At 38.7% G+C, this 27,263-nt stretch overlaps 2 protein-coding genes across 8 annotated transcripts in view; one reads left to right on the forward strand and one right to left on the reverse strand.

Moving 5' to 3' along the window:
* The window catches only part of LOC140457972 (G/T mismatch-specific thymine DNA glycosylase-like), a 29,535-nt gene extending 6,191 nt beyond the window's left edge, over positions 1-23,344 (forward strand). Inside the window, exons 3-10 of one of the 3 annotated variants that reach the window (XM_072551858.1) lie at positions 1,957-2,204; positions 10,847-10,916; positions 11,148-11,283; positions 11,365-11,447; positions 11,918-12,012; positions 16,785-16,956; positions 18,675-18,803; positions 20,547-23,344. In XM_072551858.1, the coding sequence (XP_072407959.1) occupies positions 1,957-2,204; positions 10,847-10,916; positions 11,148-11,283; positions 11,365-11,447; positions 11,918-12,012; positions 16,785-16,956; positions 18,675-18,803; positions 20,547-20,689 (1,076 nt within the window). In that variant the 3' untranslated portion in view covers positions 20,690-23,344. Of the gene's footprint in view, positions 1-1,956; positions 2,205-9,126; positions 9,213-10,846; positions 10,917-11,147; positions 11,284-11,364; positions 11,448-11,917; positions 12,013-16,784; positions 16,957-18,674; positions 18,804-20,546 lie in introns of those variants that run through there. The other 2 variants (XM_072551859.1, XM_072551860.1) reach the window with 2 other exon arrangements.
* A 545-nt stretch (positions 23,345-23,889) lies between these two features.
* Positions 23,890-27,263, reverse strand: part of glt8d2 (glycosyltransferase 8 domain containing 2) — a 44,247-nt gene continuing 40,873 nt past the window's right edge. For all 5 annotated transcript variants that reach the window (XM_072551861.1, XM_072551863.1, XM_072551865.1 and 2 more), the window contains one exon: positions 23,890-25,477. In XM_072551861.1, the coding sequence (XP_072407962.1) occupies positions 25,305-25,477 (173 nt within the window). In that variant the 3' untranslated portion in view covers positions 23,890-25,304. The remainder of the gene's footprint in view (positions 25,478-27,263) is intronic.

Consider the following 27,263-nt stretch of genomic DNA (forward strand, 5'->3'; position numbering starts at 1 on the left):
CTTACCCCTAAGAGCTCTCTCAGTCTACTCCTTATTGCTGAAAACAAGCTGTCTTTATACATAAATTGGTATTGTGTCCTTAATTGGATGAGCAGCAATAAAATGGCAAACGTTTGCAGAGAAAGAGAAATTCATTGACCGGTTTGAGTACGCTTAACTAATTAAGCTACATGTACATCAAAGTGGGAAGCCCTGATCAAGTGAGGCCAAATGGCCAATTGCCTTTAGCTAGATAAGCTTCCCTTTTAACAATACATCATAACAAGAGACTCATCTAAACTGTGTGGAAAAGGTCATGAGGTGATTTTGCTTAGCTAACATGTCCAATATCCGTGTCCTACAGAATGGCCTTTTCTTTTAAAATCATCTTAGATTCCCAAAATGCAAATTAAATTAATGACATTCCCAGATCTCAAGCTCCAGGGAACAACACACAAGCATTCTATCCATGGCAAGTAAGTATACACTCAAATTAGACCACAAAGGGTTAACCTTTCCACCAACTTCGGTCCTTTGTCTCCCTCCTTCTCTCTGTGTCCCTTGAACCCTTAGGTCAGTGAATGTAATTTACAGAAACATGTTTTCTCTCTCTGTCTCTCACATATGAACATCTTCCAACTTTCTTACTATGTCAGTTTCAGCCTTTGTGTTTTCCTAGCTTGTAATGGTAATGAGACATTCACATTCCAGAACAGTGAATATTAGGAAACTGAGCTTCATAAATTCAAATCTGCTCAGTGTGGTACTCCTGAAAATGTATCCGGATTCGTATGTGGCGCTTAGGTGGTTGGCACGGGATTCCCATTTCCTAGCTTGTCTTAGCATCTCACCCGTAGGTGTTCAAAGTTTGTGAGAAGATTTGTAGCTCGGGTGCTCGTTGTTGTGGTTCTGTTCGCCGAGCTGGGAATTTGTGTTGCAGACGTTTCGTCCCCTGTCTAGGTAGCATCCTCAGTGCTTGGGAGCATCCTGTGAAGCTTCCTGTCTGCAATACAAATTCCCAGCTTGGTGAACAGAGCCACAACAATGTATCAGGATTGTTCTTTTACATGCATATTACACTCAGCTTATTAAATTACAAGTTCTTTTGAGTATGAGTTTTGTGAAGAGCCTTCAATATAAACCAGAAATTCAGTTATCCGACATCCCACTGTGAAATATGTGCAGCTTCTAGCCCTCGGGGTCAAAAGAAAATACGGCCAACCATCCCACAAGTGAACAAATGTTATCACCTTATTTACACCGATCCATTGCCACTAAGAACAGATGTCCTTAAGTCTTCTGAACAAATGCTTCCCTCTGCCTGTGGTCAAGCGCTTTCCTGCATATCCTGTAGCAGATGTGTAAGGCTACAAGCTCTCTCAACTTTCATGTGACACTTTATTGAATGCCTTCTGAAAATTCAAATATATTATATCTACTGGTTCCCCTTTAATTACCCTCCACTTCAAACTTGAATAAATTTGGTCAACGCGTTGTTCCTTTCTTAAAGCCACATTAACTTTTCTTGATTTTATGATTCTGTAAATGTCCTGATGACCCTCCCCAATATTAGATTATAGCATTTTTCAAATGGCTGGTAAACCAACTGGCCTTTTATTCCTGCTTAAATCAAGGCATAATACAGCAGATGAAACCAGCACAGAGAATGCTGGAGAAACTGACCAGGTCTGGCAGCATCTTTGGAGAGAGAAACTGAGTTATCATTTCGAGTCTTTTTTTGACTCCTCTAAAGGTTTAAGTCAGATTCTATCTCCACAGATGCTGCCAGACCTGCTGAGGATTTCCCTAACATTGTCTATTTGTTTCATTCTTAGTTTCTGTCTTTCTCCTTTCTTGCATAGATATGCTATGTTTACACTTATTAAATCTACTTGGATCTTTCCAAAGCCTAGGAAATTTTGAACTGCGTGCAAAAATGACAATCATTCAGGACTTGGTGGTTCTATATTCTTTCAGCAGCTCCAAAACGTAAAAGAGGAAGACCTCCAGGACCACAAAAAACTAAGACTGAGAAAAATAAGTCTGAGGGAGCAAGCAGCAAACGAGGCAAAACAGGTGGAAACTCGGCGGGCAAGCAAGAAAAGATCACTGATGCTTTTAAAGTCACGAAAAGAAAAATCGATCGATTCAATGGAACAACCGAAGCTGAGCTTTTAACAAAAACCTTACCAGATATATTGACCTACGGTTTAGACATTGTGATTGTAAGTTTTATGTTTCCCATTATTTTAATGAATTTGATTTAGTCCAGTTGCAATGAGCAGAATTTTTAAGATCATAACATTTATTTTGAACAAATTAAATTTCTAAAGAAAAAGATGAAGAATTTTTAGTTGAAAAGCGACACATTCAGGAACAAAAGACTGTTATGTTTTGAAATGAATATAGATTCGTGTGTTTTAACAAGGTAGCCAAACTTAAAGGTGGCTTTTGTTATCTTCCTTTTATGGGAGTGATAAAGATTAACTCTAACTCTAAAACAGTGGAATTTTGCAATTAATCATTCTGCCAGTAATCTACAGCATAAGTGTGATCAAATTGAAAAGAATCCTTGGAACTACAGCTGTCAGCACAAATCAATAATTTAAATCATTTTAGGCCAGAAATGCTTATGCATACATATGTTTTAATTAACAGAATTTCATTGTCGAGAATTGCTTGGTGAGATAAAGTCTCCCTTTTCAAATTTAATGATTTAGATTTTTTAAACAATTGCTGTATAATTGGTGTGTGGTACACGGATACAATATAATTTTTAAAAACCCACAAAACATTCATAAATTTGAGTTAGAAATGACTAGTCAGAGGAATGGTGAGTTTGATTAGACACCAAAGAGAAGATCATAGAGCTATACTGCATTGAAACAGACCCTTCGGTCCAACCCATCCATGCCGACCAGATATCCTGAATAAATCTAGTTCCATTTGCCAGCACTTGGCCCATATCTCTCTCAACCCTTCCTATTCATATACCCATCCACATGCCTTTTAAATATTGTAATTGTACCAACTTCCACCATGTCCTCTGACAATTCATTCCATGCACACACCACTCTCTGCGTGACAAAGTTGCACCTTCGATCCCTCTTAAATCTTTCCCCTCACACCTTAACCTATGCTCTCGAGTTTTGGACTGCCCCCGCCCCAAGGAAAACACCTTGTCTATTCACCCTAACCATGCCCTTCGTGACTTTATAAACATCTGAGGTCATCCCTCAAGCTCCAACACTTCAGGGAAAATAGCCCTGGTCTGTTTTGCCTGTCCCTATAACTCAAAAAATTCTCCAACCCTGGCAACATCCTTGTAAATATTTTCTGAGCCCGTTCAAGTTTCATGACATCCTTCCTATAGCAGAGGGACTAGAATTTCACACATTATTCCAAAAGTGGTCTAGCCTATGTTCTGTATAGCTGCAACATGACCTCCCAACTCCTGTACTCAACGCACTAACCGATTAAAGGCAAGCATACCAAACGCTGTCTTCACGAACCTATCTATCAGTGACTCTAGGACCATGAACTGCACTCCAAGGTCTCTTTGTTCAGCAACGCTTCCCAGGACCTTACAATTAAGTATATAAGTCCTATTCTAATTTGCCTTTCCAAATTGCAGCACCTCACATTTATCAAAATTAAACTCTCATCTGCCACTCCTTGGCCCATCTGATCAAGATCCTATCCTACTCTGAGGTAATTTTCTTCACTGTCCACTAACCTCCAATTTTGGCATCATCTCAAAACTTATTAATCATATCTCCTATGTTCACATCTAAATCGTTTATATAATTGATGCAAAGCAGTGGACCTACCATCAATCCTTTTGGTACAGCACTGGTCACAGGCCTCCAGTCTGAAAAGCAACCCTCCACCACCATCCTCAGTCTCCTACCTTCAAGCCAGAGCACAGATACTAAATGTGTATTTTGTTGCACAAACAAGCTAAGTTCTTCTGTTGGCAGCTAGCATTAATTCTTATTTGTTTATTAATTATAAAATAGCAAGACTGGCCAGGCCCAGTTTTTCTAAGGCTACAAATTTAGCTTAAAGGTATTTTGTAATCAACCTGTTCAGAGATTTTATTACCTCCTTCTGGAGGAGGTGGTACTTGGTCTGCAGATGCATACACTACCATGACACCACAACAGCCCTAAAGATATAGCTTTATATACAGTGAGGGAATGGGGTTCAGATATGAATAGTTTGATTTAAAATTCCTAGATAGAGTGGGAAACCTTTATTGCTTTATTTGTTAATGGTAGAGGTTTAAAAGTAGTTTTGTTTTAAATACACTAGCAACAGAGACCATTATCTAGACTTTGTTATTCAAACCAGTCCCTTGACATCCTTTGCTATTTTCATGTTGAGATTACTAAAATGTGTCCGTGGTTTAATTCTGCCCAGAAAATTTTGTGACTTTGCCTTGTTACAATTGCATAATAAACATTTAAGATCTACCCTGATACCTTCTTACAAAGATTCAAGTCTTTGTAAGAAGATTTTGGGCGGCATGGTCACTCAATGGTTAACACTGGTATCTCACATCACCAGGGACCCAAGCTTGATTCCACCCTTGGGCGACTCTCTGTGTGCAGTTTGCACATTTTCCCCATGTCTATGAGTTTCCTCAAGGTGCTCCAGTTTCCTTCCACAGTCCAAAGATGTGCAGGTTAGGTAGATCAGCCATGAGAAATTGCCCATAATATCCAGGGATGATCAGGCTAGATGAATTAGCCATGGGAAATGCAAGGTTATAGCAATAGGGTAGGGGAGTGAATCTGGTTGGGATGCTCAAGAGTTGGTGTGGTCTCAATGGCTTGCTTCCCCCACTGTAGAGACTCTGGAATGTGGCAGTAAATTAAAGATAATAGGTGGCAGGAAAGTATTATATTTGGCTTGCTTAATGAAACAATTAGGTATAAGTTCTTGTAAGGCAAATTCCTTATCTTGCATGTACCAAGGAAAGACAGGTAGGTGCTTTCTTGTTCAATGTCATTGTGACACAGGAAACTACTTGGCCCATCAAGTCCATGCTGGTTCTCCAGAACAATCCAGGCAGCCCCATTGCCTCACTCTATTCCCTATCTTACCAGGTTATTTGTCTTTGCTGCCAATTCAGTTCCTTTTCAAAATCATTTTGTTTTCACTACCTTCAACAATAGTAGTGATAGAGATTAGGAGAACATGATCGGATTTGATGTGGTTTGTTTCATTCATTCATTCATAGATTTCTGGCAATGCCAGCATTTTTTTGCCCATTCAAAAGTTTTTTTGTGAGCTGTCTTCCTGAACCACTTCACTCCAGTGGGGGGAGTGCTTGGATTTTGAACCAACAACAGTAAAGGAATGATGCTACAGTTTCAAGTTCAGATGTGAGAGACTTGGAGGGTAACTTGTGGGTGGTATTGTTCCTGTGTATCCGCTTCCCTTCTTCTAGATGGTAGAGATTGCAGATTTGAAAGATGCTTTAGGAGTCCTGGCAAGTCATTACATTGTGTACAATGATAGTCTGTTGCAACCACCAGATCTCTGTGGTTGAGGTGTTTTGTCCTCTGTGGTGTCAAATTTCAGACAAATGGAGAGAATTCCATTATACTCCTGATTTGTGCCAATGGATGTTGGGCAGACTTTGCAGGGGCGGAAGGTGTGTCACTCACCACATAATTCCCAGTCTCTGATCTTGTACTTACATGACTAGTGTTGCAGATTTGGAGGGCTAATTAATCCGGACCATTTTTGTGCTTCTCCAAATATCTGGAACTGCCGTGATAGCTAAGCTGCATGGAAGAAGGAGTGAAAGAAGAAAAGGGTATGTAATCATTTTAGAATAGCTGGGCCCTTCTGCAGTTGAAGATGGGACTCTGATATGTTACTTTGCTTCCCTGTTGATGGGATCGATTATGTCATCTAGTGGTTGCAGAATATCCTTAAAGCTAGGGTGAACAGCAAGTGGTCTTCGTCCAATAATCTATCTAGAGAGAAAATGAGGTTCGAGAGCTAGAAAAGAGATGAAAATTCAGGGTTTCAAAGACGGTAAAGTCAGATTACAGCCTGTGCCACATGCTAATGAGAAAAGAAATGGGATGATAAACCAAATGATTATCTATCTAGAGAGAAAGTGCAGAAGGTAAGAATTAAGAGAATGAGGCAGTTGGGGGCTAGTATAAAGAGGTCAGATTATTAAGGGCTAAGATAAAAATCTTCGCAAGCAGATTTTCTACTACTGATCTGGAGGAGGGGGTGCAGTTGAGAATCTCAGGTGGTGCTAAGATGGGAGAGCGCAAAACTGATAGTGGTAGTAAGCAAAATTGAAAGATGGTGAAACAAAAGCCAGCATCAACTAGGGTTGAAATGCAGGAAACTGTTAAAATGGCAAACTTGAAGGACTCTATGAATGGAAGCAGTGTTCATAGTTAGGTAGATGAATGAACAGCACCAATACATTGGAATTAAACTGGTATGATCTAATTGTCATAACAGAGACATGGCTACTGAGTGACCAATACTGGGACTGAATATTCAAGATATTTGATATTTAGGGAGGAAAGGAAAAGTAGGTGGGACTGCAGTGGTTTAGGAAGACAGCTCTCTCAAAATCTTTAAAAAAGACAATAAGGGCAACAAATGAATGGTAGTATTGCCAGAGATGCTCACATCCCAAGAATGAATTAGACAAAACCACATCAATTCCAATTACCACCTTCTTTCTACCACTGCGACTGTAGAATGTAGTGAAAGCAGAAAGCACTGTTCATCAAAGATAAGACCAGCACATTAGTATGAGAGGGTCTCTGATTGCAAAATAAAGACGTAGAATTAGTTTGATAGAACAAAGCAATACCAAGGGCGACACACATTAATGAGAGCTGATTATAGGCCACTAAACAGTGGTCATTGGTATAAATCAGGAACTTAGAAGTATGTGTAACATGGTTATTGCATTAATTGTGGGGAACATCAATGTATGTAGATGGAGTTAACCTAATTAGCACCAGTGCTATGGAAAATTGATTCTTGGAATATATACAAGGTGTTTTTTTTTTCTTCCCAGATTAGAAAATTGAGCGACCAACTAGAGATTGGGTTATTTTATATTTAATTCTGTCCATTGAGAAAAAGCTAATTGCAAATGAGCCTTTTGGAAAGAGTGATCATGATATGCTAAAATTTTACATTTGAAAATTATGTAGTTTTCTCTGGAATCAAGGCAAGGAAATTACAGTCGTATGAGGGAAAAGTTGGCTGTGGTAGTTCGGGACTCATTTAAGAGATACGGTAGACAGGCAATAGTTCGCATTTAAACAATTAATGCATGTTTTACAACAATTTATATTCCTTTACCGTGGCCAAGTGTTGGAAAGTGGGGTAGGTGTAGATAGGTCAATGCAGACTTAATGGGCAGAAGGGCCTGTTCTGTGCTATATGATTCTGACTGTATAATGCACAAACTTTCAGTTGGAAAATAATTCTACTATGGCTAACAATAACTTAAAGATTATATTAGATCGAAAGAAATGCTTTTAAAGTTGTCCAAAAAAAAGTGTCTTTAGAATTAATATGCCTTAGAGTAGTATGCCTCAGAATTCAGCAAAGGAGGACCAAGGAACTGATAAGGGAAGGGAAAATAAACCATGAATGTAAACTGACGAAAACATATAAAATAAACTAAATAGTTATGTAAAAAGAGTGGAAAAGCACTGACAAATGTGGGCCCAATATAAGTAGAGACAGAAGAATTTACAATGATGAATAAGGAAATGGCAGCAAAACTAAGCACATACTGTACTTTGTCTTTGAGGAAAAGACAAAAGAACCTCCCACTGGCATGGAGTGAAAATTGGTTAATGGACTGAAAACAGCAAGATAAATCAGCCATTTTCAGGTTGGCAGACAGTAACTGTTTAGGTACTGAAACGTGCTTGGACCCCAGCTATTTTCAATCTATAATCAGTAATTTGGATGTGGGGGCCAAATGTAATCTTTCCAAGTTGCTGGTGACACAAAACTAGGTGGGAATGTAAACTGTGTGGATACAAAGGGGTTTAAAGGAGATTTAATCAAATTAAGTGGTTAGGCAAGTGCATGACAGATGGAATATAACGTAAAAAAGTATCAAATTTTCCACTTTGATAGGAAAACTTGAAATGCAGAGTTTTTTTTAAAAATAAGAGATGAAGAAGTGTAGATGTCCAAACGGACCTCAGTATCGTTGCACTTGAGTCACTGGAAGCTAACATGTAGATGCAGCAAGCAATTAGAAGGCAGCTGTATGTTGGTCCTTATTATTAGAGGTTCTCTGAGTACAGGAATAATAATCTCTTGTTGCACTTGTCTAAATCCTTGGTAAACTACACCTTGCCCATCGAGGGAAGTGCAATGAAGGTTCGCCAAATTGATCCCTGACTTGGTGGGTTTGTCCTGTGGAAGAGATTAGAGACTGGACCTGTTTTCTGGTGTTTGGAGGAATGAGAAATGATCTCATTGAAACATATAGAACTCTTGCAGGTTTAAACAGGATAGAAGCAAGAAGCATGTTTTCCGTCAATAAGGGGGAAGCTATTTCGGACTGAGGGCAGGCATTTCTTTGCTCATAGAATCCTACAGTGCAGAAAGAGGCCATTTGTTCCATTGACTCTGCACCAATCCCCTGAAGAGCATCCACCTAGACCCAGCCCCAATGCTATTTCCTTGACCCCGCATTTACCATGGTTAATCGAGCTAGTATGCACGTCCCTGGACACTATGGATAATTTAGTGTGGCCAATCCACTTAACCTGTATATCTGTTGATTGTGGGAGAAAACCGGAGCACCCAGAGGAAACCATGCAGGCAGTTACACAAGGCTGGAATCAAACTCTTCCCTGGCACTGTGAGGCAACGGTGCCAACCACTGAGCTACCATGCCACCTCTCAGGACAATGGATCTTTGGATGTCTTTACCCCAAAAAGTATGGAGGTTCAGTCATTGAGAATGATCAAGTCAGAGACAAAGATTTCTATCTTAAAAAAATACAGAAGGAATATGGGGTTAGTCTAGGAAATTGGTGTCAAGCAGCATTCTGTATAATTTTTCTTGCTACTGCAAGGTCCTCCAAGGTCTGTATGCAACAGTGGCTTCCAGAAGCTAAATCCATGCAATGACACGCTGATCAACATGTGTGGGACTTCCCAGCAGCTGCACGGCCACACAGCTTAGAGAGGACGTTGGTTTCGAGGTAAAGAAACCATTATTTAGTTGAATGGCAAATATCTTATTCCTAATTTCTATGTTCCAATGCTTCAACAACACTGAGAATTGCTTAGATGCAGGGTTTCCCTCTAAAATGAATCATAACGTAGAGGGGAAAATAAGTTGTAGCATTTGTGTTGAAAGCAGTAGCTCAAAGTTTGTGAGAAGATTTGTGGTTCTGTTCACCAAGCTGGGAATTTGTGTTGCAGACGTTTCGTCCCCTGTCTAGGTGACATCCTCAGTGCTTGGGAGCCTCCTGTGAAGCACTTCTGTGCTGTTTCCTCCGGCATTTGTAATGGTTTGAATCTACCGCTTTCGGTTATCAGTTCCAGCTGTCCGTTGCAGTGGCCGGTATATTGGGTCCAGATCGATGTGCTTATTGATTGAATCTGTGGATGAGTGCCATGCCTCTAGGAATTCCCTGGCTGTTCTCTGTTTGGCTTGTCCTATAATAGTAGTGTTTTCCCAGTCGAATTCATGTTGCTTGTCATCTGTGTGTGTGGCTACTAAGGATAGCTGGTCGTGTTGTTTCATGGCTAGTTGGTGTTCATGGATGCGGATCGTTAGCTGTCTTCCTGTTTGTCCTATGTAGTGTATTGTACATTCCTTGCATGGGATTTTGTACACGACATTGGTTTTGCCGCATCCATGAACACCAACTAGCCACGAAACGACACGACCAGCTATCCTTAGTAGCCACACACACAGATGACAAGCAACATGAATTTGACTGGGACAACACTACTATTATAGGACAAGCCAAACAGAGAACGGCCAGGGAATTCCTGGAGGCATGGCACTCATCCACAGATTCAATCAATAAGCACATCGACCTGGACCCAATATACCGGCCACTGCAACGGACAGCTGGAACTGACAACCGGAAGCGGCAGATTCAAACCATTACAAATGCCGGAGGAAAGATCACCGAAGCGCTTCACAGGAGGCTCCCAAGCACTGAGGATGTCACCTAGACAGGGACGAAACATCTGCAACACAAATTTCCAGCTCAGCGAACAGATCCACAACAAAGCAGTAGCTTTAGTTATGCTTGAATTTTGATGGCTTGTTTTAAATCAAAACTGTTCTTCTATACTGGTGACTAGAAAAGAGTGTTTTTGAGTTTGTGACTTATTCTACTATCTGAAAGAAGCATTTCTGAACTGAACTTGTTGAGTGTCATGTTGGAAAGTTAATTTAAATATTTTGGGTCAAAATTCCATTGAGGGCCTTTGCACATGACGGCATATTTCCTTAAGCAGTGTGATATGCTTCCTGTGCAAGTACCTTTCAAAGTGGAAGCAAATGCTTGGCTTCTTTGCTGCTGGAAGTACTTACGGCAAAATTTCCTTGTGGAATATCTTGCTAATCAAGGTTGACCCATAAGTTATTGGTTACTTCTCCAAGGCTGCATATCAGGAGTGTAACTGCAGTATTTATCTTGGAGTATGATAAAAAAAAAGAGATTGTATTCTTCTTGCCTACATTATCCTGAAGAAACTTTGCTGGAATTGTGAAAGCCGATTACCAAGTTTTTTTGCTTGATGTACTTTTACTTTCTCTTGACCTACTGGTTGTAATTTCCATTCCAACTAAATTGAGTTCGGCTGTTTGTTTTAGATTGGAATTAACCCGGGGCTGATGGCAGCATACAAAGGACATCATTACCCAGGACCAGGAAATCATTTTTGTAAGTTTTTGTATCCACAGAAATACAATTGGTTGTTCTTAAATCTTTTATATCTTTTGATGTTTATTTGAGTGAATTGCATGATGAGCAAAGCATACTGAATCGTGCTGTTAGATTTTTCAGAAGTGGACTATTTTGGTTTCTTATTTATTATTCTCTAACTAGTTTTATTTTATTATGACTATCTCTTGCTGCACATTCAAACTCTGACCTGTGCCTTTTTTTCTGTAGGGAAATGCTTGTTTTTGTCTGGTCTTATTGACAAACCATTAAATCATTTGGATGATGCTTCTTTACCAGAAAAATATGGAATAGGTTTCACAAACATGGTGGAGAGAACTACTCCAGGAAGCAAGGACCTCAAAAGGTGATTGAGGAAAACAAATATAAAATTATTTTTTTTATTATTTTGTAGGAAAACATAATGTAAAAATTTTTTGTATTTCAGTAAAGAGATTCGTGAAGGAGGAAAAATACTTTTGCAAAAGCTACAGAAGTTTAAGCCACGGATTGCAGTATTTAATGGGAAATGTAAGTAAATGTGAAAATTTTAAAAAGGAACTCTTGACTATCTGACAATAACTTGATGTCTCAAATTTTTTTCATGCTGCAAATGTAAGGTTACTAGTACTGGGAAACCCAATACCAATATGAAACACTCTGATTACGTATAATACTGAGTAAAGCTGCTTCTGACTCAGCATGAGGACAGTCAATCAGGGCTGAATTTAAGACCATGCCTCTGAAGTAAAAGGTCTCTGCACTCTCAGTTCCTCCCAAAATATGAGTTTATTCTTAAAACAGCATAATTTCAGAAATACCAACGTCCTTTCATTTGGATAATTCTGACTATACTAATTGATATAATAGAGGGATTGTGCGTGGAAGGCTATTTAAATTTATATTGTCTGACAACAAAAGATGACATTGAAAAGAATTATGCTTTGGTGAATTTAACTAAGTTGGTGAATTTGAAAATTTCATTTACTTACCATTTACAGGCATCTATGAAATTTTTAGCAAGGAGGTATTTGGAGTTAAAGTCAAGAAATTGGAGTTTGGGCAGCAACCACACAAGATCCCTGAAGGAGAAACCGTAAGCATGATTTAATTTCTTTTATACCTATAAAATTTTGAAGTAAATAATGCTGTATTCATCTGTTGGAAAATCCTTCATCTCTTTCTCAGAGCCTCCCAAATTCATTATTGTCTGATGACACTTAACAGAGAAACGTAGAACATTACAGTGCAGTACAGGCCCTTCAGCCCTTGATGTTGAGCTGACCTATGGAACCAATCTGAAGCCTATCTGTCCTACACTATTCCATTTTCATCCATCTATTTATCCAATGACCATTTAAATGCCCTTAAGGTTGGCGAGTCTACTACAGTTGTAGGCAGGGCATTTCATGCGCCTACTACTCTCTGGGTAAAGAAATCACTTCTGACATCTGTCCTACATCTATCACCCCTCAATTCAAAGCTATGTCCCCTCCTGCTAGCCATCGCCATCCAAAGAAAAAGGCTCTCTCTGTCCGCCCTATCTAACCCTCTGCTTATCTTATATATAGGCCAGGTGAATTGGCCATGCTAAATTGTCCGTCGTGTTAGGTGCATTAGTCAGAGGGAAATGGGTCTGGGTGCGTTACTCTTCAAGGGTCGGTGTGAACTGGTTTGGCCGAAGGGCCTGTTTCCGCACTGTAGGGAGTCTAAAAATCTCAATTAAGTTACCTCTCAATCATCTTCTCTCTAACGAAACAGCCTCAAGTCTCTTAGCCTTTCCTCGTAAGTCCTTCCCTCCATACAAGGCAACATCCAAGTAAATTGCCTCTGAACTCTTTCCAAAGCTTTCCCATCCTTCCTATAATGCAGTGACCAGAACTGTGCGCAGTATTGCAGTGCGATCACACCAGAGTTTTGTACAGCTGCAACATGACGTTGTGGCTTTGAAATTCAATCCTTTTAATGACCCTATCAACCTGGGCGACAACTTTAAGGGATCTATGTATATGGACACAGAGATCTCTCTGCTCATCCACACTGTCAAGAATCTTAACACTATCCCAGTACTCCTTATTCCTGTTGCTTCTTCCAAGGTGAATCACCTCACACTTTTTTCCACAATAAACTCCATTTGCCACCTCTCAGCCAAGCTCTGCAGCTTATCTATGTCCCTCTGTAACCTGCAAAATCCTTCGGCACTGTCCACAACTCCATGACCTTGGTGTCATCCGCAAATTTACTAACTCATCCTTCTATGCCCTCATCCATGTCATTTATAAAAATGACAAGCAGCAGTGGACTCAAAATAAATCCTTGTGGTACACCACTAGTAACTGAACTCCAGGATGAACACTTCCCGTCAACCAGCTTCTTCTGTCTTTCAGCCAACCAGTTTGTGATCCAAATTGGTATATTTTGTGCAATCTCCTCCTGTGTGGAACCTTATCAAACGCCTTACTGAAATCCATGTACACCACATCAACCTTTTTAGCCTCATCCACCTGTTTGGTCACCTTCTCAAAAAACTCAGTAAGGTTTGTGAGGCACGACCTACCCTTCACACAACTGTGTTGACTATCCCTAATCAAATTATTCCAAACCAGATGATTATGACTCTTATATCTTATAACCTTTTTCCAACACTTTTCCCACCGCCAAATTGAGGCTCACTGGTCTAGAACTACCAGGATTGTCTTCCCTTCTTGAACACTGGGATAACATTTGCCAGCTTCCAGTCTTCTCGCACTATTCCTGTAGACAATGACGACATAAAGATCAATGCGAAAGGCTTCCCAGAGAATCTTAGGATAAATCCCATCTGGCCAGAGGATCTATCTATTTTCACACTTTCCAGAATTGCTAACACCACCTCCTTGTGAACCTTGATCCCGTCTAGTCTAGTAGCCTGTATCTCCGTATTCTCCTCAACAACATTGGTATTCACATTGGGAAAAAAACAACGAAAAATATTATTCTCGCACTACTCCTATCTTCTCAGACTCCACACACAACGTCCAACTACTGTCCTTGATCAGCCCTAATCTTGCTCTAGTCATTCTTTATTCTTGATATACCTATAGAAAGCCTGAGGATTTTCCCTGATTCTATCTGCCAACAACTTTTCATGTCCTCTCCTGGTTCCTTTTAGTTGGTCTTTCCTGGCTAGCTTGTAGCGCTCAAGCACCCTAAGTGAGTCTTCACGTCTCATCCTAACATAAGCCACCTTCCTCCTCTTGACAAGAGATTTAGCTTTCTTAGTGAGCAACGGCTCCCTCACTCGACTACTTCCTGCAGTTTCCTTCCCCATCCTATGCATCCTACATTTTGCCTAATCGCACCATAATTGCCTTTTCCCCAGTTATAACTCCTGCCCTGTGGTAAATACCTATCCCTTTACATTGCTAAAGTAAACATAACCAATTTGTGGTCACTATAACCAAAGTGCTCACCTACCTCCAAATCTTACACCTGGCTGGGTTCATTACCCAGTACCAAATCCAATTTGGCTTCGCCCCTTGTTGACCTATCTGTGTCAGGAAACCCTCCTGCACACATTGGACAAAAACTGGCCCATCTAAGCTACTCGAACATTAGTATTTCCAATCAATATTTGGAAAGTTGAAGGCCCCCAAAACAACTATCCTGTTACACTCGCTCCTATCTAGAATCACCTTTGCAATCCTTTCCTTTACATCTCGGAACTATTCGAAGGCCTATTGAAAACTCCCAACAGGGTGACATCTCCTTTCCTGGATCTAACCTGAGCCCATACTACCTCAGTTGACAAGTCCTCAAATGTCCTTTCTGCCACTGTAATACTGTCCTTGACTTGAAGCCACATCTCTCCCTCTTTTTCCCATCTTCTCTTTTCTTGTGTGTGTCTGTGTCTTGTCTGTCCATACTGTAGTGAAAAAGATCTTCATCTTTTGTTTGGTATTTATAGATTAGGTGAATAGGTATTTTTAGAAGTTAGTATTTGTTATTTCAATAGCATATGCATTTCAATTCAGTGCATGATGTCACAACCCTTAGGGAAAGAGTGTGCTGGTAATCAAGCCTCACTATTCCATGAGCTGTCACAAATGTATAAATGACCAATTGAATTACTAAGGTGGTTAATTTGCCTGATACGACTGCTATCTAGGTTTCACTTGGGTCTCACAGTGAAATACAATTTCACTGGGTTTCATCAACAAACCACCTTTAACACGTGGGAAAACAAATTATTAACTACTACTGAGCATGCTTAAAGTACATTCTCTTTAAAACATTTATTCACAAATAGGATCAACAAGACAAACAATTCTGCATAAACCACCATGAGTGGGAAACTTGGGGGAGAAAAAAGACGCCAGTCCTGTAGATCAAGAGTTCAGAGCACAGGAGTGAAATTAATTTTTCAGTTATAGAAGTCAGTCATACAAGCACAGAAGCAGACCCTTATGTCCAACTTGTACATGCCAACCAGACATCCCACTCAGACATCCCACTCTGACCTAGTTCCATTTGCCAGCATCTGGCCCATACCCCTAAAAACCCTTTCTATTCGTACAACCATTCAGATGCCTTTTAAATGTTGTAATTGTACCCTCCTCCACCACTACCTACAGCAGCTCATTCCATTGACACCCCACCCTCTGTGTTACCCTTCAGATCCTTTTTAAATCTTTCCTCCCTCACTTTAAACCTCTGCCCCCTAATTTTTACTCCCTCACCCTAGGAAAAAGACATTGGCTGTTTACCTTATCCATGCCCGTCATGATTTTATAAGTTTCTAATTCGTTGCTTTTGGTGATGAATCCATGTTGTCAGTTGTAGGACATCTGTAGATCCTTAGTTTGATAATCAGTCATTTGGACCTACAGCCATTGCTTAAATAAAAAGTTCAGAATCGGAGTGTTGTACCATAGTGAAAAAGAAAGCGACCTGTCTTTATTGCAGGTGGTCTATAACCTAAATATCCAAAAGGCTTTTGCAAGGAAAACCAAAGGTACTTGGTATCAGTTTGTCTCTCAAAAGTTTCAAATCCTCTTCTCTAAAAGTTACATGACCTTGCTTAATCAATAAGTGATCACCACACAATTCTACTTTTGACTTGTGAAAAATACACCTGATACATTGTCTGCAACACAGTGTCCAAATGTCCATTTTTTTTTTTCCCCCAGTTTATATACTTATTTAAAACAGAGTCTTTACAATTGCTAGTTTTCATTATTTTAGTTCAAAGAATCTATTCCCTTGAGAAACTTAAATTTTCCTTTAGCTGATTTTCACTTCGCTGAAAATAATCATCTATGGTGTCTCAGCCCAGTGATTTGTTTTGGATTACGTTGGTTCCTTTTCACAATAGTTTCCAATATGGTAACCCATAATCTTAGTCTTAATTTATTCTGGCCAGGATAAATTAAGACTAAGTGCTGAATCAACTGTTTTTTTTTCTGAAATTTCAGATTGATTTGGGATAGAAAGGCTACATAAACAATCTTCTTTCTTTCCTTTTGTTGACTAACCTCCATTCTCCTTAACTCAACAGCAACTTTTGGTTATGTAACTGTCCAGTCTTATCATTGAACTTAGTCATTATGAAACACTGAATAAGTTTGGTTTACATCCTTTTCAAAGTATCCTTGCTAAATTTGAGTTAAATTTTGCCTATCCTTCCAATTGCCTTGAAGTTTTGTGTTCTCTGACTTTGATTTGCCTTGAATTCTTCATCCTTTTTTTATATTTTAATCTCATCATTCTTTCTCAGTTTCTATTCATGCCACCTTCATCCCAGATATGCTGGTTTCCTCTTGTTCTTACACTTTCCTGATGACTAGGTTTCTATAAAGATAAATACATCAATCTAAATTTATTTTCAAGGTGGTCTATGTCATGCCTTCTTCCAGTGCAAGGTGTGCGCAGTTTCCTCGGGCCCAGGACAAGGTACATTATTATATCAAGCTAAAGGAACTACGAAATCACTTGAAGGGCATTAAAGCTCCTACAGAGGTCACTGAAGTCGAATACTCATTTGACTTGCAAAAAGCTCAAGGTAAGTAGCTTGTAGTTGTAATTCAAGTATCTCATTCAGATGAAAAGTCTTTCTTGGGAACAACCTAATACGTATGTTGTTTTATAAAGTTTACTTCCTTTATCTAACAGCTACTTGTGAAATTTTGTTGATGGTGCTAACTTGCTTATGATTTGGAGATGCCGGTGTTGGACTGGGGTGTACAAAGTTAAAAATCACACAACACCAGGTTATAGTCCAACAGGTTTAATTGGAAGCACACTAGCTTTTGGAGCGATGCTTTAACCTGATGAAGGAGCGTCGCTCCAAAAGCTAGTGTGCTTCCAATTAAACCTGTTGGACTATGACCTGATGTTGTGTGATTTCTAACTTGCTCAGATTGATTGCAGTCCTACTTCCGATTGCATGGCAGCTAATAATTATTTAGAATTATACAGCACAGAAACAGATCATCCTACTTTCCATACTGATCAGGTATCCTAAACTGATCTTCAGAGGAACCTCTGTTATCAAAACAAGATGGGTGGGCACTATTTCGTTTGGTTAATTGATTCAATGCCTCTCCTCTGGGGTTCAGTTTTCTGAAGTTTTTCCTCACTCTGCCTGCCTTGCTCCCCCTCTCTGTCTCAGGGTTTGTTTCTGAGCAGACACACACTTCAGTGTAAGGGACCTGCAGCATTGCTGAAGCCTCCCTTTCTCTCCCCCCACCCCCCCCCCCCCCCCTCCCCCCCCCAGTCAGTTCAACGGGATTGACACAGCGAGCTCTTGCTAAGTCCGCTCCCCATTCAGGAGACTAGGCAGCAACACATACCCCGTCCACCCCCATGCATCCCCCCAAACCCTGTCCAGCCCCACCCCCGTGCCCCCCAATCCCTGTCCAACCCCATCCAACCGCGCCCCTGTCCACCATCCGTGCTGCCCCCCACCGTCTGCGCCACCCCCCAGCACAGGTTTGATTAATATTCATGGCCCCCATGCCCCACTACCACACAGCAGCCAAAGGCTCATTCCAAACCTTCATAAACAAGGCAGTTGTCTCACAGTTCTCATTGTGCCGCAACCCCCAGTCTCCAGCTGATTCACATCACTTGTTTTCGCACTGCTCCTGCAAAAAAAATGTAGTTCCTCCCACACTTGCTGCTGGTAGTCATTCTAGTAAACCTTGAGAATGAGAGAAGAGTAATGTCCTCTGACTGCAGGAGCAGCTCTGTTCAAAATCCAGATAAATGTAACTGGAAGATTTTGAACAAAGGCTTGGCAGGCTATGGAGAACCCCTTGCAGGTTGCATGGCGACATGTGGACCACCTGTTGGGTAAGCCTAACATAGAAGCAAGTGGTTATTTCATCAAAGCTGCCTGATTGACAGAAGTAGTTCTTCCCACAGACTATCATCCATAACTCAACAAGGAAAGATGTGCCCAAATAGCCATAATTGCAACACGCAGGGTTAAATTTAATTTATAACTTAATTGCGACCGTTTTAACTTTATAACCAGTTTCTAGAGGTTAAAGTTCATTTGTCATCAGCTTTCACTATTGGAATGTTGAATTCCAGTTAATTGGGCAAGCTGATTCTTGGTCTTCTATTTTCTTTGTTGAGAATGGTTGAGGTTTTGGTTTGTCCACAAATTGAACGTTAAACTGTCTTTAGATTCATAGTCCTTCTTATTTTTGTGGTTTTTGAAAAAAATATATTTTTTAAAAACTTTACTGAACAATGTTCTAATTTCCCCACAAGCGGAAGCCAAGAAAATGGCAATTAAAGAGGAAAAGTATGACCCTGGATATGAAGCTGCTTATGGTGGTTCATACATTGAAAAATCCACTGAAATCAATGGGCAGTGCAATTTTGCTACAACAGAATCAGGTAAATGGGCAAAATGGTTTGATTGTGAGTAAATCATGGAGTTTTATATTTTGTATTGATATAGCTTGTTTATTGAATGCTAAACTTTATAGGATGCTGCTTTGAGGAAATCCTATAACTCTTCAGCATATTAAAATATTAGTGAAGGAAGCATGCTACCTTTATTGCAGACTCTCATTTTATTTTTATAACAAAAAGATATTCTATTAAATTATTTTTTGTATTCAATCTTTGTGATTTTGAACTCTGGTTTCAGTCCATGGTTCTAGTTGAACCTTGTATTTGTAAGCTGGTAATCCCTCCCAAGGATCCATTTGTCCCTTTTTTATTAAAACAAAATTAAGCAAGAGTACCAGAACGATGAAGTACCAGTTCTTGGAGAAAAATTGTTAACTCCACGATTATCATATGAATGTTGCTACTGTTGCACTAACCAATATTTGTTCCAGACAATAACTTGTTAATAAATTAGTTTATAGTTGTGTGCAACAACTGGTGTTTATTTAAGGGCATTCAAAAGATCAAATGAAATAATTCCTACATATGACATTTAAAGGGTGAAGATGCATATTCAATATATATCACCTAAAATGGTAGGATATGAAAACCTGAACTGATGATGTTTTGTACTATATATAATTTGCATTAAGGTCTGCATTGCTTAAAAATATACAGGAATCATTTTTAGATTAGATTAGATTATTTACAGTGTCGAAACAGGCCCTTCGGTCCAACAAGTCCACACCGACCCGCCAAAGCGCAACCCACCCAGACCCATTCCCCTACATTTACTCCTTCGCCTAACACTATGGGCAATTTAGCATGGCCAATTCACCTAATCTGCACATTTTTGGATAGTGGGAGGAAACGGGGGCACCCGGAGGAAACCCACGCAGACACTGGGAGAATGTGCAAACTCCAGTCAGTCGCCTGAGGCGGGAATTGAACCCGGGTCTCTGGCACTGTGAGGCAGCAGTGCTAACCACTGTGCCACTCTAATTTTTGAGATAGGGGTAGAGTGACTAGATATAGTTAGCCAATAAGCAGTTTTAGATTGTCTGAAATGGAGATCCCAGAAATGCCGCCTGCACTTGAAGGAAGGGTTACATTCAAAACACATCTGCTGAAATGATCACTCAGTGGCTGAGTGGTCAATCTATAGAATAGTGCCTGGGAAGATTGTGTCATTTAATTTTAAAGTAAACAGATCTCTTGTGGCAAACATCACTTGGAATACAGGAGGTGAGAAATTCAATACATGACATTGTAAATGGCAGAGGGTGAGGTTGACCTATGACTTTAGACCTTATGGCTTCCAAACCTGCCGACAGGTTTTTTTAAACTGTTGCTTTTGTGTTTGTTGTAACCTAGTTGAAAGGATTGCTAACTAATTTTTGATTAATCTCTATCATTGCTGTATCATGGAAACAGCAGTAATCAAGCTGGAAAGTCTTTGGTCTCTTTTCACCTAGTAGTTATTTTAGTAATTTATACTTTAAAAATATAATGCAGAATGTAATGAATTCCATGATGACTCCAGATGGTTTCCTATTGTTTGTCTTGAAAGATTGTATGATATTCAAAAGCTTTGTACATTGTAATGTTACTGAATTTTGTAACTTCAATATTAAATTATATTATCTTGATCTTACATCCTCCACTTCAATATATTTTTGACAATAGTCGATTTATTTCTATGTACACCTCCACTTAATATCAAGTTTGCCTAAATTTGTTTTACAGCTGCGACCAGCAACTCTGAGTTCAACACAGGATCAACATTTTGCCAAGTTCCTGATGGCCAGTGGATGACCCAATCATTTGCTGATCAGATTCCTTCAATCAATAATTACTGCACAGAGTCTCAAGAAGGAAATAACACATAATGAATTGATTGGTTTGCATAACTTGATGTTACTGCAGTTTTAATGCAGTCTTAAAAGTACTGTACCTCAGTTTTTGAACTGAAGAGGTTTTATCTTTTTACTTATTGCTTTCTAGAATTATGTGTAATCTTAATGATGTAGTAAAGATCAGAAAGTTGAATTCTTAAAACTTTTAGAGTGAAACTTTGCCCAAAATATTTATAGATGAAAGGAGAAACCATATATGGTTTGTTTTGTTTTTAACGTAATATGATCAGGTGCTCAGTTTATTCCAAGAATTAAGTTGGGGTTTCTTACTAGTCCAGATTCGCTTTTGCTCAAGTATTACAATTATGAGGCTGTTGAGCCATCCAGAAATTTCTTCTGTTGGTGTTAGCAGCAAGTCAGAATGCAGTGAAGCCTTTATCAATTTTGGTCACAATAGTGGTGGGAGTTCTACTTAAATCACAATGTCCTCCATTAAACTGGATTGTAACAGTGCTGCTTAATATCTTGCTTATTTGAAATTCTTATAATATTTGCATTTCTCAGGATGTGTGCACATCAAGTATATTAATAGCAGTTTCACTTTCAGGTCAGTTCGGACTACCTTAATTTTATGTTTATTTGACCAAAGGGGTGCATTTGTTTTTAAAAAGAAGCATACGTTAAATACGGGTCCAGGTGTCCATTTGCTTATGCAAATTCAACAATAAAATCCGAGCAGTTTCAATTCATTATTTTAAGTTCATTTTGAAACGTTAGTGTTCGGGGCATGTTGCTTCTCCTTAGAAAATTGAAACTCTTGAGCAAGATGAATTTTTCATGGACTCAGCCTTTGTGTCTTTAAGGATGAGAAGGTGCTATGGATTTGCAAAAAAAATGAGCTTAACAAATCATGTTTTACATTTGAGCAGATGTTCTTTAATACTTTAAATCTTCTTTGTAACTCAAAGTTGCTAATTTAATTTATATTTTAGCAATAAATTCCCCTTGTATTTTTATCAATATTGCTTATTAAAAATTGATTCTTTCTTCTTTTGCACAAATCCATTTTGAATTATTAGGAGTAGATTATAGTTTGTCAAGTTGACAGTAGTGCAGAAGAAGAGCCAGAGGATAAGTTCCCTGCCAAATCTTTTTGTTAAAAATTGGAGCAATGCTGTAGTTGCCTTTAGTGTTTGAGGTTTTAATGTTTTTTCTAGTATGAACTGTGGGGGTAGGGCAGGACAGGGGGTTTGAAAAAAAGGCTTTCAGTTGAAAATTGTCTGACAATTAAATGGAGCATTCACAATTCTGGCATTTCAAAGCAATTTTCCCTTCAAGCTAAACTTGTGTAATCATTTTCTTTTGACTTGATTCAAATTTCAATAAAGAAAAAGCAACTGAAGTCCTTCGCTGGGCATTTGCACTTAAGTCTAGAGCAATATAACTCACTCAACCTGTTTTTGATCCTTACTCTCAACAGAAATTGCAAGTGCAAGAGAGTTTAAACCCTGACAGTAGTGTAGACTGAAGCAGATTGACAGATAGTGACATGGCTAGTTAATAAGATTCTTGCGCCAACAAGATGAGGGCCTTGCTGAAATCCACAATTCATGGTGTGGTCTTTTAAACCCAGCCACTTTTTTGCTGTTGCCAACTGCTTTCAATGCCCAGTATGGGGTTCACTCAGCACATTGGCTATGGATAAGTAGGAAAGCTGAAAGAATCAGCAAAAAAAGTTTGTCAGGTGACTCCAGGCAGCAGCAAAAGCCTCCAGAGGGAGATAGTTCCAAAGAATCAACACCTTCCAAAAGAAAAGATTTGTTTCATCTCTGTTTTAACTACAAATTGAGGGGTGATAGATTTAAGACAGATGTCAGAGGCAGATTCCTTATTCAGAGAGAGGTAAGGGAGTGGAATGCCCTACCTGCCAATGTAGTCAACTCAGCCACATTAGGGGCATTTAAATAATCCTTGGATGAGCACATGGATGATGGGATAGTGTAGGGGGACAAGCTGAGAATAGTTCACAGGTCGGCGCAACATTGAGGGCCGATGGGCCTGTTCTGCTCTGTATAGTTCTATATTCTAAAGAAACCTATGGGTTTGCTTCTGATTGTGTCATCAATCACCATCCCCTCTCACTCCACTACCTGGCTATGACACCTGTTAGGCTTGCATTACTCTCTTCTGCTGGTATGAAGTATTGCCAGATTTGTTCAGGGGTCTGGTCTGACTTGGGGGGTGGAGAAAATAAACAAGTCCCAGGCTCATACCTGCCAGCTCCATAGTTACTTTTCTCCTTGTATTAAAATTTAGCTACTAAGTTTGAAATAAAAATTCACTCAACTGTGAGACAATGTAAATGCCTTAAAGGTTCATTAAGGAAATTATTGTAACTAACCTGCATGATTGTTTTCAACAAATAATTTGTAATACTGTCTCTAGTGACTTAAAGCTGTTTTACCAGAAATTTTAAAGTTAACCATGTCATATTATCTAGTTTGTAAAATGTGCCTGTGGGATTATATACAAGTAAATTTATTCTCATTTGAAGTGAATGGGCAGCTACTGGAAACTTTTAAAAATATCAAAATGATAATGTTTACAACTTGTAAATTTGGTGCTCAATCCTCTTGCAAGAGAGTGGTAGTTTTAAAATCTGGAGAAAACAATAAAAATTACAATGAATTTTTTTTGCTTATTTTGTTTGAATTTTACACTAGAAATATTATGTGTTCATTTACCTGCGTCGAACTTTGAATGCATATGAGCAATGTCTGATCTCACAACAGTGTCACTAGTGTTTATTATTCTCTCAGGATGTGGGTGTTGCTGGCTGGGCCAGTATTTATAGCCCATCTCTAGTTGCCCTTGAGAAGATTGTGTTGAGCTACCTTCTTGAGCTGCTATAGTCCATTTGATGTAGTTGTACCCACAATGCTGTTAGCGAGGTAGTTCCAGGGTTTTGACCAGTATTGTTGAAGGAACGACAAAATATTTCCAAGTCAGGATGATGAGTGGCTTAGAGGTGAACTTGTAGGTGGTGGTGTTCCTGTGTATCTGTTGCTGTTGTTTTCAGATTGTAGGGGTCATACATTTGGAAGGTGTGTCTTAAGCCTGCCAATCTTTTAAGCTAAGCAAGGTGGTTCACACTTTCTAAACAGGGATTGATTTGTAACTGCTAGTTTTTAACACAAACTGCTAGCAAAATCAATTTTATTTTGCCACACCAATGAGTTGACTTTAACTTTTATTTTCAAATTCATACGTCAGAGAGAAAAAGTAACAATTGCGATCTTTTAACATGAGACTTACATAGTTTCTTTGCAGTGTGGAAGTTTAGGGAGTACCAAGCTTAATGCAGTAACATCAGAGGAATGTCTTATTTTTGTATTATGTACCTAGTTGCCCTTTTATTTTATGAACGCTTTGATATTTTCATACTTAGACAGTACAATTTGCCACAACCCTATTCAAAACAAATCTAAAGAATTCTGTGAAAAGCTGTTGTTGCATCTTTACTATTGATTACAGTTGGGTTTTGTATTGAGGTTATGCTGCAATGTTTGGAGTAAGTTATTCAGTTTTTTTTTAGAAAATATCACTGCAGTGGCACTTTTAAAACAAGTTCTTACACTTTGTTCTGGAATAGAAGGTTTTATCCTGGCCTTAAACTATTAGTTTGCTTGTAAATGTGTTCATGATGCTGCTACACTGAGGAGAAGGTTGATTTGTTTGTGTTGCTCACTGGTAGATTTCTTGAATTTTCTTCCCTGAAGTGCTTTTGTGGACTAGTTGCCTGTTCGTGACAAAAGCAGGGAACAGCTTTAATGGTCATTAATTTGTGGATTTGCAACAAAGAATTGTTTTAAAATTCTGTTCCACAAGTTGCTACAGTTAATAGTAGAATACTGTGTTTCCACTTTGCTAATCTGATGCCACACTCTTGGAGGAGGTGACCATTTGGCTTTTCAAATCTGTTCCGTCATTGGTTTAGGCTGATTTAACTCTATTTGCCCATTTTTCTTTTGATATCCTTTAACTACAAAAATTTATCAATACCCAAATTTGTAGTCGTTTCCCAGATTTCTGGAGAACAGAGTTCCAGATTTCCTTTAAATAAAAAACATGCTTCCTAATATCATCCCTGAAAGTTCCTGCTGTAACAATAAGGTTATTGCTCTTTATTCCGGATGTATACTATTATAAAAGGTTACATTTCTAAATTATAAAAAAACTTAGTGAAAATGAGGCGAGGCCTGTTCACATTTCATACTGTACATCACTAATCTTACCTAAAGTATACAAAAGCAAATATGAAGCTGCTTTTGCAGTCCTTCAAAAAGGTTATGGTCGTATAAAATATTTCTGCCGCTTAGAGTTCAATTTGACAAAATATCAAAATAACGCATCTCCTTCTGAAAGTACTGTTATTGTGCAAGATTATATTTTCTGACATGAAAACAGTTTTGCTAAATAATACTGAATAACTATCTTTTTTTAATCTGATATCTTAATTCTGTTGCAGTAAGTTCTGCTATCATTTAATTCACAGAAACATATCAGACATTTGGAGACTTAATAGCTTAAACCACAGCATGCCTTTGGACAAACGAATGAGATAAAAATTCTATACATGATAGAGCTCCTAATTGTTAGGTCGTACCAATCTAAAATGTCCTGTTGGATCAGGAAGATACCATCTTTCCCAAAATTCCACATGAGCCGTGGGATAATCCCAGGGTTTGTACCTTCCATTCCAATGTAGTAATTTAGCTTCAGAAAGGAAGTGTTCTGAATATCTGGCATCAGGACTCCAGCCTATAGAAAAACAATAAAGTGCAGAAATTACACTCAAGATGCTCCAAGTCTGGAAATTTAAAGCTGTGACCATGTGATAATTTACTACATGTATCATATGGACACCTCTTGGAATTCTACTTTTTTGCACTAAGTACTTTACAATCTTTCAATCCCATCATAAGTTTTGTTTTAATCAAACTGATCTTTCTATCATCTTGAGCTTTTTCTAGCAGTTACATTTTTGCCAAGATTTTATTCTGCTGTGATATGACATAATAAAACTCTTGATAATTGTTCAATTTTTTTTCTCTTGACATTAGTTTTTCACCATATTTTCAAGGCTTGCGTAGTAAATGAATGCAGACTTTAGTATTTGAGTATTTGGTCAGTAAAAGTTGAATGATTGGAACACCAATTTTTAATATCAGGCTAAGATTAGATGCAGACTTTTTGTTTTGTCAGTTTTAGCATTTTAGATATTACACGTTTAACATTTTCAACATTATCGTTTAGCCACAATTGCCACCCATTCTACACAATGTTTTCCTCTCTCCAGCTACCAATCTTGCTTTAGAGATATGGATAGTGTTTGTTAGTGTTATATGCATCCAATTTGCTAGATTCTTTCAAAAAAGTTGTTCTTTGTCTAGTTTATCTGTTTACCAATGATATTTCATACAGCATCAGACTTTATAAATTGCAAGTTCTTATCACATCAAATAACTTTTCAGATTCAAACTGTCCCTTCCTAATCCAGATCAATAGAGTTGTCTTGGTCTCCGTTTGGAAATATGATCTGCCCAAAATATCTTTATTTTTTGCCTCTGTGCTTTTCTAGGTTGCTTTGCTGATAACCCAGCACTTATCTCATTTTGTCTGAATTGGTGTGATAGAGCTTTCCAAGATTCTCAGCTTTGTTATCATGGCTAACTTTATGCTGATTTTTTTTTTCATTATTTGAAATGTATTTTTGACCAATCCAATCTTTTGTTTTGTCATTTATTGTGTCCAATGTTAACATTATTCCTAGATAACAAAATCTGTCTGATCTTTTCATTTTTTTACTGTGATATAATGCATTTGGATATCAAGAGGCATTTGGTTTTCTTACAATTTACATTCAGCTATTTCTCCTCACTTCCTTTCATTGCTCTATCACCAACCTTAACCTTTACTAAGTTGGTTTCTGTAAAGCATCGTCGAGTTCTGGCACTTGGCATCTGCATCAAAATGGCTTCCAAAGGAACCTGAAACAAGACAATGGTCCTGCATCTCCCAACTCCTTTCACTTCAGTGTTGTACACTGGCCTGCATCTAAAATGTTCCAGATATCTTGAAGTTAAACAATTGGGACAGTTGTTGAAACACTCCTTCACAACAAAAGGTTTAGAGACCATCTTGCACAAGGAGTACATGGAACAGACTGGCCAACAGATTACCACCGAACTCCCCAAACCTGTTCCAACTTGTATACAAATAACCTGCCAACCATCAAGTATCATATGTTCTTCTATGCTGGTGAAATCTGTTGTCTTCTAAGCACCTTAGCACAGATACTTAAACATGTTACAAGGATGATAAACTACTGCAGTACATTGTGTGTAACATTGATCTCTCTAAAGCCGTGCCTCCATTTCTTGATTATCTTTTAATAACTTGTGCTTGTCCATATGTTCATCAAGCGGATCACTTCAAAATTCTTAACTTTCTGACTCAGGCAAGAATGCTATCCGTGCATACCCCAATACTGAAACCTTCCCAGATTTCAGCACGTAGTTGAGGCTGACTGTTGAGTGTGGTATGA

Source organism: Chiloscyllium punctatum, chromosome 32, assembly GCF_047496795.1.
Source record: "Chiloscyllium punctatum isolate Juve2018m chromosome 32, sChiPun1.3, whole genome shotgun sequence".
Lineage (NCBI taxonomy): Eukaryota > Metazoa > Chordata > Chondrichthyes > Orectolobiformes > Hemiscylliidae > Chiloscyllium > Chiloscyllium punctatum.